The sequence below is a fragment of the Trichoderma virens genome (genome assembly GCF_000170995.1).
Source record: "Trichoderma virens Gv29-8 chromosome Unknown TRIVIscaffold_4, whole genome shotgun sequence".
Taxonomy (NCBI): Eukaryota; Fungi; Ascomycota; class Sordariomycetes; order Hypocreales; family Hypocreaceae; genus Trichoderma; species Trichoderma virens.
Window position 1 is genome coordinate 2,332,660 of NW_014013745.1, and position 14,001 is coordinate 2,346,660.

Below are 14,001 nucleotides of genomic sequence, written 5' to 3' on the forward strand. Positions count from 1 at the left end.
CCTGCTGCAAGATGACGTGACATTTGTGCTATGCGCCCAATCTGATGTGCTTTCTATCTGACATTCCGGTAAAGGACTATTCAGAATATGAATATTACAGTCATTCCATAACCAGGTAATAATGCAGACGTATAATTAAGCTCAGGCTACTTGCTCTTAGATCTCCCGAGATCTCTCTTGGTTGCTCACGGCCCTGGTATTATAGCGGAGTTGCTCCTTGTCCCGAATAGGGTGGTGTTGCGCCACAGTTCCATGCAGTCAGTCGATATGCACCGCCACAGCGCCAAGCACCCCCTTGTTCTCCCAAGATGTTTTACATGAGGCAGGTGGCATCAGTTGAGACGTAAACCCTCATTTTACGCCTACAGCCATTGCCAGTACTATTCGATTATTCACTTCAGATGCAGGCCATCTGAAGCTGCTTTGCTTTTTTCCCTTGCTTATTTCTCATTGCTTACGCTTTCTACCTTTAATCCAGTTTCCATTTCTTTATATCTGGCCAATTGGTCATTCATCTCACAGGCCAAAGATGGCGCGCCTAAAACAAGCCAAACAGGCGCCTCGAGACAATGCCACAGACACGTCAATGGGTTTCACGCCGGAGAGGTTTGAGCGGGAGCTGAAGGATCTGGCGTCCAAGGCCAAGAATGACACGTGGAGCAATCGCGTGCTTGGCCAGGTGGTGCTCTATGTCAAGACGCTGGTGCTGCTGACATTGTTGGGCGTGTACTCGAACGCATCGCAGCTTGCACTGTCGCCCGTCTATGGCTCGGTACCGGCGGCGACATGGCATTCCAAGGTGTTGATGGCCGGCTGCTTCATTGGCTGGGCGGGCAACCTGGCGTTTCGTCAGTTGCTTCCCATGAAGACGGAGCAGCTTCTCCCCTTGGTGGCGCTTTATGTGCCTGTCATGCAGTTCTTCTTGTATCAGTTCAGTCAGACTTTGGGGCCCGACTATGGTCCTCTCGTGACTGAAGGGATCACTCTGGTTCCACTGGCAATCCTAACGGCTGCTTCTGTTGCGGACAATCTGGAGGGTGTGGATCTGAGCTCGATGCCCAAGGTCCTGGGAGACGCTGTTCCTGGCGTTGGATCTTGGGGAACGTTCAAGCTGGTAGAGCATATAGCTGAGAAGCTCTTGCAAAAGCATGTTGGGACAGTGTTTTGGTACACGCGGATGGGCATGGAGATTCTCCTGGCTGGGTCGTATACGGTGTTTGCGCCCTCCAAGTATCTAGCCCTTGCAATCCCGGCATTGGTACATACGGCCATGTTCAACCCCCATGTGTCTACACCAACAGCAACGGCGCTGTTGAACACCACCCTGATGGCCGATGACTGGATGATTCTAGACCGGAGGGAGTCTATTACAGGATACATATCGGTAGTCGAGCAGACGAAGAGCAAGATGCGAGTTTTACGAGTTGACCATAGCCTGCTGGGAGGCGACTGGGTGGAATGGCGTGGCAATCAAGTAACCGAGCCTGTCTACGCTGTCTTTGTTACGCTAGAAGCAGTGCGTCTAGTTGAGAGAGAGGTGCCAGTTGCGGATGCCGATGCTAAGGCACTGGTTATGTAAGTGTTGCTTCCTCTATACCCTGGTTTGATGGTTCACTCAACGAGACTTACATTCGTGGCTAGTGGTCTCGGTATTGGTACAGCGCCATCTGCACTCGTGTCTCATGGGATTGAGACTACCTTTGTGGAGATTGACCCTGTAGTTTACGAATTTGCTCAAAAGTATTTCCAGCTCAGGGAGAACCACCCACCGGTTATCGAAGATGCTATCAAGTATACCAACAGAGCCGCCAACGAAACCAAGGAAATATATGACTACATTATTCATGATGTTTTTACGGGAGGTGTAGAGCCTATCGATTTGTTCACCTTTGAATTCTTCCAGAACCTTTACACTCTGCTAAAGCCTGATGGAGTCATTGCTATTGTGCGTATCTTTTGCTTTATCCTTTATAAACACCTGAGTTGGCTAATTCAGAGACTAGAACTATGCGGGCGATCTGATGCTGCCAAATCCCAAATCTATCGTGCGGACTATCCTGCAAAACTTTCCAACATGTCGCCTATTTCGGGAGAATCCACCCGACGACAAAGCTATTGCCCAGATGGGTTCGGATTTCACCAATATGATAATCTTCTGTCGCAAAGCCAATGGAGAACTGACGTTTCGTGACCCGGTGCAAGCGGACTACTTGAACAGTCCTTCTAGACACAACTTCTTGAAGCCCCAGAACGAGGTTTTGCCCGGAGATATATTCTCTTATGGCAAAGGTGGTGAAGAGGGTTTCCTGTTTAGAAATGGTACAGATAAGGTCAAAGAAGGTCAGCATCCTAACGCAGCTGGACACTGGGCCGTCATGAGGAATACACTTCCGGCTACCTTTTGGGAAAGGTGGTAGAAACGAAGTTTCATCTTTGAATATTTTTTTGTCTTCTTATATTTGTTCATCTCCCCGTCTTATATCCCACAAACCTCTCATGTAACATAGACATAAATTCTAGCAAACTCCAAGCCCATTTTTGATCTATTTCTTTACAGCTGAAAGAACATACTCTTTATTCTCGTTATTATAGTCCTTGATAAAGTTGGTCACATTGGCCGGAACCTCGACCTTGTTGTACGTCGTCGGCAGCGGCTCGCCGATGCTGGAGAAGACGGGCAGCACGCCCGTCCAGACCGAGTTCTGAGCCTCCTCATTTTGCAAATCGTGCTTGTCGTCGGAGACGCCTCCGTCGCGGAACTTTGCGCTACCCGAGGTGATTGAGACTTTGAGGATGCTGGTGCTCTGCATCTCGGCCTTGGTGGGGGGCTGGCGGGAGGTTTTCCAGCGGTCGTGAACGACGCCGTTAGTGATGATTTCCATTGCGTACATCTTTTCGGCTTCATCCTCGACGAGGGTGGCGTAACCGAAGAGGACGACGGAGCGGTAGTTGTAGGAGTGGTTGAAGGCGGAAGTGGCGAGGATGAGGGCGTCGACGTGGGAGGCGGCGATGCAGACGGGGAGGCCTTGCTGCTTATCGCCGCCCTCGGGCTTGTCCTTGTCGGTGGCGCGGGCGACGTTCATCATGCGGGAGGAGACGTAGCCGTGGAGATAGAGGTCCATGGGGTCGCCGAGGTCAGCGCTGGGACGATCGAAGGAGCCCATCTGGCCGATCATGGGGAGGATGACGGGGAAGGGGGAGTCTGGGGGGTTGAAGGAGACATCGAGGAGCTGGGAGGAGTTGATGAGGCGGTGGATTGTCTCGAGGGCGTAGATTGCGCGCTCGTTGTGGCGACGGACGGTGTTGTCCTTTGTTTTGGGATATTCGAGGGTGTGGCGGCCCATGGTAATGGATTTGTGTGGTTGTGTTTATGTGTAAGTTGAGATGTTGAAGATGAGATTATCTAGGTTACTGGTCGATGTCTTTATCAGAATGAGTGAGCTCAACACTATGGCTGTCGGGGACTTTATATACTAAGCAAGTAACAAAGGAACATCTTTAATCTCATGATAGGTGAGTCAAGAAATGAAACGTGACTCTTTTGGCAGATAGCTGGAGCGTCAAAGATTCAAGAAATGAATCTTATTGCCCCAAAGCGGCAATGTGGGCGCCATGTAAATGCATGCCGGATGCAAGAACCGCCTCCGGGCCCGGAGTTGGGTTGATTACTTACCAGAAGACGACAATTGGCTGGGTCTTTTTGACTAGGTAGCTGCGGGAGGGTTTCTATCAACCTTAGTTGGCTATGCACGTCAAGATGCGATGTGGGCGGAATTGCCCTTTTGAAGGAAGTGTGGGGGGAGTGGCTTTGGAGGACTAAGAGGAATACGAATGTACAGATATAAAAGAGCTTGTAGGGTATGTTACATGCAGGCTGAGGTATTCGGCAGCCTGGATTTGGAGAAAATGCACCGGCCCGGGTGAGGAGACATACCGGCCCGGGCCAGACTAGCTGGAGAGTTGCATGTGCATGTATGTAATAGTGTTGCTTTTGATATCAAGTTGTAAGTTGGAGTAAAGTGAACGGTTTGTCTGTGGCGGGTAAAAGATTAGACGAGGCTTGGGACGTGAAGACTAAATGGCGTCTGTCATCTGAAGTGTTGTTTTTAGCTAATAATTGGACGAGTCGGCGCACACTACTGCTGAGAGCAGCTAGAGGATTTGTTAATCAGATGCCTGCTTTTGACGAACTTTTGGCGATGTGGTTATTGTCGGGCATCAATCCGGAGGAGCAGGGCGGCGAGTGACTGGACATATCGAGATTTGATCTGCGTGTGCGGGAAGAGTCTTGACTTGGATGGTGGGCGTTTGATATGGGATGCAACTAGGGCTGGATCAGTAATACGATGAAGCAGCTGATTGCTGAAGATGATTGCGATTCGTTTTGGTTACGAGTTATTAAGATAGCGCTTGGTTATTGTTGATGTATCGGTCAAGAGTGGTGCAGGTCTAGGGTGTTCCGGTTACCATCAGATAGGTAGTCTTGGTGTTGCCATTATTACATATAGATGTATATCATGATGGAACCAGCCTATTACTTTCAAAAGAGATGTCATGACAAACTCTTTCTTTATATAATACTTGTTATAGTAGATACAAGGCGTCTGTGGATGGCTCTGTTGGGTTGAAGCTATAGCCATTCCGTTTCCTCCTTTCCATAAGCCACCGACTAAGAGAATTCCTGCAATGTGTAGATCCAAGGCGCAGAACCTCGGGAGGGCGATCCGAATTCAGTTTGGCAAGGAAACAACAATCTGATGTTCATACCTAATACTAACTACATGTACCTTATTAGGTCGTTTGCTGCCTGTGGCGGTGCTGCAGGCCCTGTGGCTGCTTCCCTCAAAACCGCCAGGGTACAGGGGCTGACTCCTAGCCCGAAAATCTTCCCTCTCTTCCAACGTTATTATTTCCAGTCCCCCCGTCTTGCGGCCTTTGCCATCATTTCCTAGCCGAGCGGCGCATTATGTGCTTAATCTCATGTTATCTAAGCCAGGTCCGGACTACGCTGCAGATCTCTGTGCATTGAGATCTAATCTTGCTGCTCCACCAGCGCTGCTAAAAGCCGCCGCCTCTTTGGTCGTGGAGCCAATGCATCAACAGCGTCAGTCGAAACACCAGCTGGCAGGATCAAAAACGACAAGAAAAAACGCGACAAACTTTTCGTCTTGCTCGCCTTGTCCCTCGCTTCGGGCCATCATGTGCCAGCAGCCGCTTGCTTGCCCCGTCGTCGTTTCGTTTGCCCGCTAGAACAAGGAGCTTCTCGTGTAGCATCTTTGCGCCCCCATGCGAGTCTCCCGACGTTGGAGGTTTCAAGTGAAACGGCACCACCCCGGAGACTCCTCTTCTTAGCCCAATCCAGCTTCTGTGTCTTCTCACCTCGACCGCTGCCGTGTGTCAAGTTTGATGTCTGCGCTTCTTGGCAGCTCGAGTGTGAAAAATTGCCTGTAGCTTTGCTGAACTAGACGCAATCCCGGCCACGGCGTCGCATCTTCTCGTGCCCCCAGTCCCCACGGATCCGCCCTAGAATTCGAGATAGTCTTTGCATGGTGCCTCGTTTTGGGCTTCTTTCTCTTCCTTCTTTTCCAACTCACGCATTTCTCTGCTGCGCTGGAGATTTTCGTGTCTCATTGGAGTTGTGAGGAGTTGTCGGACCTTCGCTATGGTTTAGTTCTGTTCTTGTGCTGATACCTTTCTTTTTTCTTCGCTTCATTCCACCCCTTTTCTCTCTTTAAGCCATTCCTCATAGCCCATTGACTGGGTCTTTTTTGCTTCTTTTCGACCTCTAATTCAACTTACCATCTGGTGCCGCTGCAATGGCCGGCTCCAGCAGCGCCCCGGCTTTGGTCGCGACTTTCGTTTTGTTCGTCACCCCGACATTGATAGAATCGCGAGGACGGGGTGGAGTCTTGATGTGCTGACATGTATAATTCGCGAAACCCAGTGGTCTTGTTGTTCTAGCCGCCTCCGCGGCCATATTTTTCTTTGTTAAAGCCAGTAGATCGCCTCTCTTTCGAGACGAGCTGAGGCTGGCCCTCTCGTTCTTCCTGGCGTCTTCGGCACTCTGGGGAGTACTCGATTTCGCTGCAACGCTCGTCCACCAAAATGCTCCCTCGGCATGCCAGACCGTCATCTCATTCGCGGCCGTTTTCGATCAAGTCGCTCGCGTTTCGGTGGAACAGTTCTTGCTCTGGGCAGTCAATGGCGGTATCAAGGTCACCAAGCTGTCGCTTGCTATGCAGGGATCTCTTCTCGTGAGGTTTATTCTTGGCGCTATTTTCGTGGGAGTCCAACGCCCTCAGTTCGAGCCAGTTTGTGTCGCCAGTAACCTGGTCCTCCCTATCGGCGTCATCGTCATGGTGACTGATGTAGCCATGGTTGCGGCTCTCTCAACCAAGATTGTCCTTGCGAAGAAAGACAACACTCTTAGGCCAGAACTGTCTCGGAGTAATGCCTTGATCTTTGTTACTGCCGGACTTGGCATCTGGACCGGAGTGAGTGGCCCCGATACTAAAGCTTGATAAAAAAGAAAGAAAGCTAACTATTACGCCTGTAGTTGAGTATCCCTCTCTTTCTCGGACTGAAGTCTTCTGGCTTGGCCGTCAGAACAATACTACCTGCTATTGGGCTTTTAATTTTAATTGGTATGTGACAACGACTGAACGCTCATGTGTATATACTCACTGCAAACAGGCGTTGTGGCTCTTTCCATGAAGAATTTCGTGTCGTTGCCATCGGCTTCTACTCTGAAGATCCAGAAAACTGTGTCCTTTGAATCCACAACACAAATCGAGGAGCCAACCCGCAATATCTCTGCCCAGCCATTCCCCCCTCAGAGTATGACGACTAGAGTGGGCGGCGTCCTGCCCATTATCAGCCAGCCACCTTCCGGCCAAGCTACCAGGGGTATCGGCGGGCTTCCTGTTGAGGGTGAGTTGTTCCCCCCAATGCGACCTCAGGCTGCGGCTCCCAGAGTGCACCACAAGAAGCAGATGTCGGATAAGGCCTTCAATGGAGGTAAGGTTGTCATCTCGCAACCGATTGTGCCGGCAGGCACCGAACCGAGCACCTTCGACCATATTCCGACCATCGATTTGGCCACTGCCGCCATGAAAGAGCGAGAGCGCCGCGAGCTGAGACCTCTCCCTTTCTCAAATATCGACGCCGCGCTTGACGGAGCCTTATCTACTAGAGAAATGATGGACAAGTTGCAGACATCCAAGCGGAAACCGGTCCCTCAATCTACATCCCCGAAGAACAGTCGAAACCTCCTTTCTGTCGAAGAGCCCTCAGTTGCCATGACCTCAGCTGTGCAGCTCTCCCCCGGTGTAGAAGAAACACGGAGACGGTCCCCTCAACAGCCCTATCAAGCTGACGGTCCCTCACCTTCTCCGCCAATTGTCCCATCCAAGGATGAGGCCCGAACGCCAAAATCAGCTCCCCTTCAAGCTGCGACAACAGTGCTGGTTCCACCGCCAAGATCTACCAAGAGACCGCCTCCCATCAAGCCATTGCAGTCAAGGGCAACCAAAGATATCAACGCATTGCCCGCTGTCTCTCGCTTTAGCGTCAGCACAATGGATCCCATGACTGCACGGATTACGTCGTCAATGTTTAGTCCCCAGGAGCAAAAGTTAGCGAAAGCAGTGCCTCCGCCTCGTCAAACATTTGTAGCGCCCCCGATACCCGTCGAGGAGATTTGGGTGGATCCTCGAACAGCGTCCCTACCTCGAAGCAATTCGGTCAAGAACAACATTCGGCCATCTCGGCGTGCGCCTCCGTCGCCTCCTGTAGAAGAAGAAGTGAAGGAAACAAAAACACCTCTTCAGCGAATGGCAACAGTAGGACTGCCGCAGAATCCAAGGGCCCGAGCGACTAGGATGTTCACTGGGGAACGAGGTGATTCCCACGATCGACAAATCATGTTCATGAATAATGAAGAGGAGAGTGCTTCTGTTTTGGTTGTGCCTGCACCAGAAGAGGAGGTCGAGTCTCCATCACGGAAATCCATGATTCACCGACCGAGACCAATTCCTCGAAAATCGACAGCTTCCGCGTCCGAGCTACTGGGCATTTCTGTGCTCCCTCTTCAGGATGACTTCACCATCCTCTCAACGCCGAATCTCCCTTTGATCTCTCCTGTGGGTGTGAAAACTCTGTCGCAAAGTTCTTACGGTGCGACATCGCCTGGATCTCTCACTAGACGCAAGACTGTCAGAAGAACATCCCTCGTTCCCGATTTGCCTGCTGTTCCTGTAGAATATCAGGGTCAGCAGCCGAAAATCTTGGAAGATGCTGCTGTTGATGTGGCGGGAACAAGCGTCTGGACAGTCGTTCCAAATGACCAAGGATTCCAAATGCCTAGCTCTGACAAAAAGACACAGCGTGCCCTATGCGTTTCAAAATTCAGCGTAGACACTTCCTTGACCGCTGAAGATTCTCGTTCGTCTTACCATAGTCGAATGTCAGTCAACACTCAGTCATCTTACGAGGAAACCATTGGTCGAAACTCGTCAGTCGTGTTTGCTTCGGAATTCAAGCCTACGGCAGTTTCAACATTGGTCAACTCCCTCAGTGAGCGCCCCTTGAAGCACGAGAGTGTCGATTCTGAATTCTCTATGATGCTGAGAAATGCTCCGGTGCCACCGAAAACTGCCCCTATCGAGAACCGAGTCACCGAAGAAGATGACAAGATGGCCGAAGTCCCCTTTGTGCTTGATATGTCTAAGTATGAGTCATCAACGGCCTCGGAAACTGGGTACAAATCGACTCCCAAACAGTTGGTGTCATGGCACCATCGCGTTGGGGAAGAGCTTCCTTCATTCTCATCCCAACTGAAGTACCGGAGAAACCGAAAGCTCTTGGTGCCAAAACCCTTGGCCCTGTACAGGCCAGCCAATGTAACTGTCGTTATTGAAGCTGAGCCGTCACCTGTGGAACCCGACCAGGAGGCTCTCGATAGAATACACGAGCAGCTCAAAAAATTCGACGTGGAGAATGGAGACTCGCGTGCAACCATCAGCGAGCAGCAGCGAATGACCATCTTGGCCAACCTAGAGTCTGAAATGGGTGCACAAGAGTCTCAATGGCAGATGCTCAAGGTCGACCTTGGCCCAAGTTCCCCGTCGACCATTGTCTCTTCGCCAGGCATCAACTCTTTGCGCAGCAGCGTCGATATCAGTAAATTTGAGATGGTTCCCATCACCAAGCTCAATGCGAGTGCTGGCGATTTGATCGTGGCACTGAAGGAAGAGGTATCGGCGGATCAATCAGTCAAGGAGGAAACGTCTGAATCTGGAGATGATAAATTCAATCGCCGATCCCTCTCAGCTTCAGGGAGAATGAGCCTCATCTCCGTTACCAACCAATTATCCTTCATCAGTAGCCCTACTCCCCCAGATACTGATGAGTCGGGTGAGGATAGCGATAATGATAGCATGGTGGAAGGTACCGGCTCAGCCAAAGACTTGTCTACGGCGCTGATGCCAAGAAGCCAAGTATCTACAGTTACAAGCTTTTTGGCCTTGGATGAAGTGCTGAACAGCTCGACTGAGGATGTTCAGAGCAAGCTAGATGTTCCAGTCGAGTTTGAAGACGTTTCTCTGATAACCCCCAAGGCCCAACCTCCTTTGGTGCACCCGCAACCAGAAGAGCCCAAGTTTGAGAGTGCCAAACCTGCCAAACCAGCTGAGCCTGAAACCATCCGGTTTAGCCTAGCAGACTTGGAAAAACCTGCGCCACGACCGCGATCAGTCACCCGACGACCTCCCCGACAGAGCAAGCGCATTAGTGCGCTCCCAGACATCGTTGAGAACCCTGAGCCGCTTGCCGGTAAGACAGGATCTCTCGGTATCTTCCAGTTTGCATGGGGCGAAAAGTCAGACTCTGCCAGAGTCCCTCCCCGGATGACTGGCATTTCCGGCACCATGTCCAGCGGTCGTGCTCGGATGAACCCTCCGGCAGTGCTCCTGAGCTCGGTTCAGGAGAGACAGACCGATTACCCTCCAGCACCCGCTCAGAGTTTCCTTGATTATGATGAAATGGATAACGGCCTGGACAATTACGAAGATGAGGATTACGATGATGGCTTTGACGAAGCTACGCTCTGGGAGATTGCCAGCTTGCTGGAAAGCGATCTGGATGGATCCCGTGACGATCTCTTCATGGTTGGTGAGGAGGAGAACTGGGAGGATCAAGTGTCTGTGGTTGACGAAATTCCATCTGCTGCGTCTCCGGTTGAGGAGGTTTCCGAGAGTGCAAAGGAAGAAGTATTTGATGTCATCCCTGTTACTCTAACTTCTGCAAACTCTTCTGATGCTCCCCTACTAGTGCCCACTCTCTGGACAAGCCATATGAAGGCCCAGACGACAAAATTTTTGGGCCTGCCGCAGGCTGCCGAGGGAGCATGGCAATACTTTACCGCTGCTCCTAGGTCCGCGCGTACCATTCCTCGGATGATGGAGGAGCCGGCTCAGCTGTCAAGCAGCCACTTGTGGATGGCTGCTTCACCTGGTGCTTCTATGTACACAAGTGGTCTGTGGTGTGCGCCTACAGCTCACCGTGGGGAAGAGAAGGAGACGAAGGCTGCCAAGGCTTCTCTAAAAGCTGTTAAGACTCTGGTCTGGTCACCACCGAGCGCTACAAAGGTCCCTGGCCTGGGCCTGCCCCAGCCTGATATAAGACTTTGGAAGGCATATATCCCCCAAGAGGCACGCAGCGTCCGCAGGACAACTCAGATGCCTCGACCCGCGACAATCGTATCAACATCGCTGTGGACATTGAAGCCCACTGTAAAGACTAGCAAGTCAAATGGCGTGTGGTCTCCAGTGAGCAAAGTAGAGGCCAAGCTGCGAAAGGTTGCTTTTGCTTCAGTGTGGTTGCCGCTCTCTCCCGCCAAAGGAACCAAAATTGGACTGCCCCAGCCCGATGCTAATGTATGGAACTCATACATTTCGCCAGTGGTCCGCACTGCTCGTAAATCATCTCGGATGCCTCAGCCTGCAGTGGTTGCATCGACATCGCTGTGGAGACTCAAGTCTACCGCCAAACCCACCGCATCAACTGGTGTATGGAGCCCAGCACCCAAGGAGACTACAATCGAGGTAATGAGCCTTGCTACCTTGGCTATCGTTCCCTCACTGTGGTCGCCAATTTCTGTCACTCGCAACGGTGCGCTGGGACTTCCACAGCCGGATATCCAGGAGTGGAATGCATACATCCAGCCTGAAAGCCGCGTTGCCCGCCGAACCTCTCGGAAGCAGCAGCAGCTCGCGACCCAAAGCGTTACTATGTGGTCTGCTGAGCCTCGGAGGGCCATTGAGTTGATCTCTACAAAGCTGTGGGGTTTGAAGTCGATGACCTTGCTTTGGGCGCCTTCTACCTTGAAGGGTGCTCGCATCGGTCTCCCTCAGCCTGATGAGAAGACTTGGAGCACTTACATTGTTCTGCCAAGTCGTTCAATTCGCCACAAGACCAATTTCTTCAAATATGAGACCATCATGAGCACATCATTATGGCAACCTTCCCCTGTTGTTGTTTCTCAGTCAGGAGGCGTATGGAAGGCAAAATCACTACCCGTCGAGCAAACCCGTGATTCTCGCTCTGATTTCTCTTTGAAGGTGGTTAAGGATCTCCTGTGGTCTGTATCATCTACAAAGACGCCTTCCGTCGGGTTGCCGCAGCCGGATGCCATGGCCTGGAGCATGTATCTCCTCCCAGCAAGCCGTAGCCATCGAACCGCTTATGTGCCCAAGCCCATCATGATCACCAGCACATCTTTGTGGGCACCTGCACCATACACCGAGTCTCCCTCAGGTGGCGTGTGGAAGCCAAAGTCACTGCCCCCCAAGAGTGAAGTAGCGAAGCCATCTCAGGTACCTAATGTTAAACCCGCCGCAGTGGTGGTGGATTTGCTATGGTCTTCATCACCCGCAAAGACGGTTTCTTTTGGCTTGCCGCAGCCAGATGCCAAGTTCTGGACTGCTTACCTCGTTCCGGCCGGTCGTAGCCATCGAAGTGCGTATGTTCCTAGGGTTATTACAATCTCAAGCACGTCCTTGTGGTCGCCCGCGTCGACCATTGAGACTCAGTCGGATGGCGTGTGGAAGTCTAAGTCAGAGCTGTCAAGCACTCAAGAGAAGAAGGCGACCCTAAAGTCTGCCAAGGCAAACACAGGCTCGCTGTGGACTCTGCCCGTCGCTACAAAGGCTTCAATCGGCCTACCTCAGCCAGATTCCAAAGCATGGGAATCATACATTCCGCCCATGACCCGCTCTACCTTGCGCAGAGTCTTGACCTCGGAGATTGCTTCAATCGAAAGCCAAGCACTATGGCGTCTCCCGCCTATCAAGCAGGCCGCTTCTGGCTATCTTTGGCGCCCGAGCACGACGCGAGCTGAAAAGAAGCGCCCAACAGTTCAAACTGCAATTCGCTCAGTGGCAACGCTCAGCTCGGCCGCGTCTTCGGCCGCAGACGAGAGCCCTGTCCCTGCCATTGCTGCACGTGCAGCCGGCCTCCGTACTTCCACACCAGTCTTGATGACGCAAGAACAGTGGAAGCTGGCATTCAAGAGAATCTCTCAAGACGTGCAAAAGGACTCCGTGGCGGCGGCTCCGTCGAATCATGCCTCCAGGCCCCGTCCCACCAGGCTGAATCGCTCTCAATCAGTCAAGAACGGCCGCCCAGTCTTCGATCCCTCCGTCATGGCCCTCATCTCCGAACTGCCTTCCCCTAACCAGGCCCTCGGCCGATCAAAGAGCATCTCCTTCTTGCCGCCCAGCCGCAAGGCTTCTGAGAGCCCTTCGGCAAGCCTTCCTAATGCAGAGCCTTCTCAGCCAGCCACACCCTCTCTGATCTAAGCTCTCTTTGGACTCCCGCATCCCGCTGATTTGGCTTCCATGTGGCAAGGCCCTTGCCCCCCTGTCAGCGAAGCGCGCTGACGTGCATTTCGTCTTGATTTGGAGAAAAGCCTCTTCCCTGCACATTGATGAACCGTGCTGGTGCTGGCAGGAGGATTGATCAGCGTTGTTGATATTACATTCTCCACTGGTTTCAGGGCTGAGCTGGGGGGAAGCAATTGGATGAGAGATTTTGGGCGGGGGGAAGGGCTCCAGTCCTAATACGGTGTTATCAATCGAGATGAAAAAGCGCAGGGCTTCTGGTATTATGGGAGAAGAAAAAAATAGGGACTATGCTACTCTATTGAGTAGGTTCAAGTGTGTACGTTTTGGTGAGGAGGGATATACCCTTTTGTTGGATGGGGTGTTGTAGGAGCTTTTTATTTTTTCTTCTCTATATGTTTGTGTTGATGGAGGATGGTAATGTGGTGGAAGTCGTTCGTATAAAGTATATATTCAGAAACAATCAATACACACAGGTATCAGCATCTATCAGTATCCTAACCAACCAAACCATAACCATACCCGTAGCCACGAAATCTTGGAAGAAAGAAAAAGGTCCAGTCCGGTGTGAGAAAATCCAGTCCAGTGTAAAAGAAATCCGAGTCCGGTGTGAAGAGAAGAAGCCAAAGTATATACTGGAAGTGAAAGGACACAAAACCAACATCAAACACAATCAGACATTCACTCGCTCGCTCGCTCGCTCACTCACTCACTAACAATCACCCTTCACGTGAAACCAGCAGGAAGCAAAACATTTCATGCACCAAGTCATTGTCATGTCATGGCCATTCAGAGCTCTCTATCCATGCATCTCGTTAAGCTAAAGCGGGAAAAAAAGAAAACAAAAAAAGGGCTTCAGGGAAGAGAAAAAAAATTCGCGGAATGGGGATAAAAAAAAAGGGGGAAGAAAGAAAACCACCAGATACGCGCAAAGAGTTTTTTGCGCCGATGCTTACAGAAAATGTTTTCAAACACCAGATCCAATGCTTTCGTTTGCCGACCACTGTGTATATATCCTGTGTATTCCGATCCGAACATTCCCTCCCTCCCTTTTGATTTGTTTTTTCTTTTATTTTGTTGCCACTTCAAGCTTGTATGCCCT

At 51.3% G+C, this 14,001-nt stretch overlaps 3 protein-coding genes across 3 annotated transcripts; 2 read left to right on the plus strand and 1 right to left on the minus strand.

Moving 5' to 3' along the window:
- Positions 1–529: 529 nt before the first annotated feature.
- On the plus strand, positions 530–2,417 carry TRIVIDRAFT_29821 (uncharacterized protein; the record flags this gene model as incomplete). Its single annotated transcript, XM_014103651.1, has 3 exons — positions 530–1,575; positions 1,642–1,945; positions 2,004–2,417. The coding sequence occupies 3 exons, from the start codon at positions 530–532 to the stop codon at positions 2,415–2,417; spliced, it is 1,764 nt and encodes a 587-aa protein (XP_013959126.1).
- Positions 2,418–2,543: 126 nt separating this feature from the next.
- On the minus strand, positions 2,544–3,490 carry TRIVIDRAFT_178499 (uncharacterized protein; the record flags this gene model as incomplete). The annotated part of the gene is made up of 1 exon (XM_014103652.1): positions 2,544–3,490. One exon carries the CDS (start codon positions 3,342–3,344, stop codon positions 2,544–2,546), a length of 801 nt encoding a protein of 266 aa, XP_013959127.1.
- A 2,326-nt stretch (positions 3,491–5,816) lies between these two features.
- TRIVIDRAFT_61684 (uncharacterized protein) lies at positions 5,817–12,857 on the plus strand (the record flags this gene model as incomplete). The annotated part of the gene is made up of 4 exons (XM_014103653.1): positions 5,817–5,863; positions 5,945–6,494; positions 6,557–6,644; positions 6,694–12,857. The coding sequence occupies 4 exons, from the start codon at positions 5,817–5,819 to the stop codon at positions 12,855–12,857; spliced, it is 6,849 nt and encodes a 2,282-aa protein (XP_013959128.1).
- Positions 12,858–14,001: the final 1,144 nt, after the last annotated feature.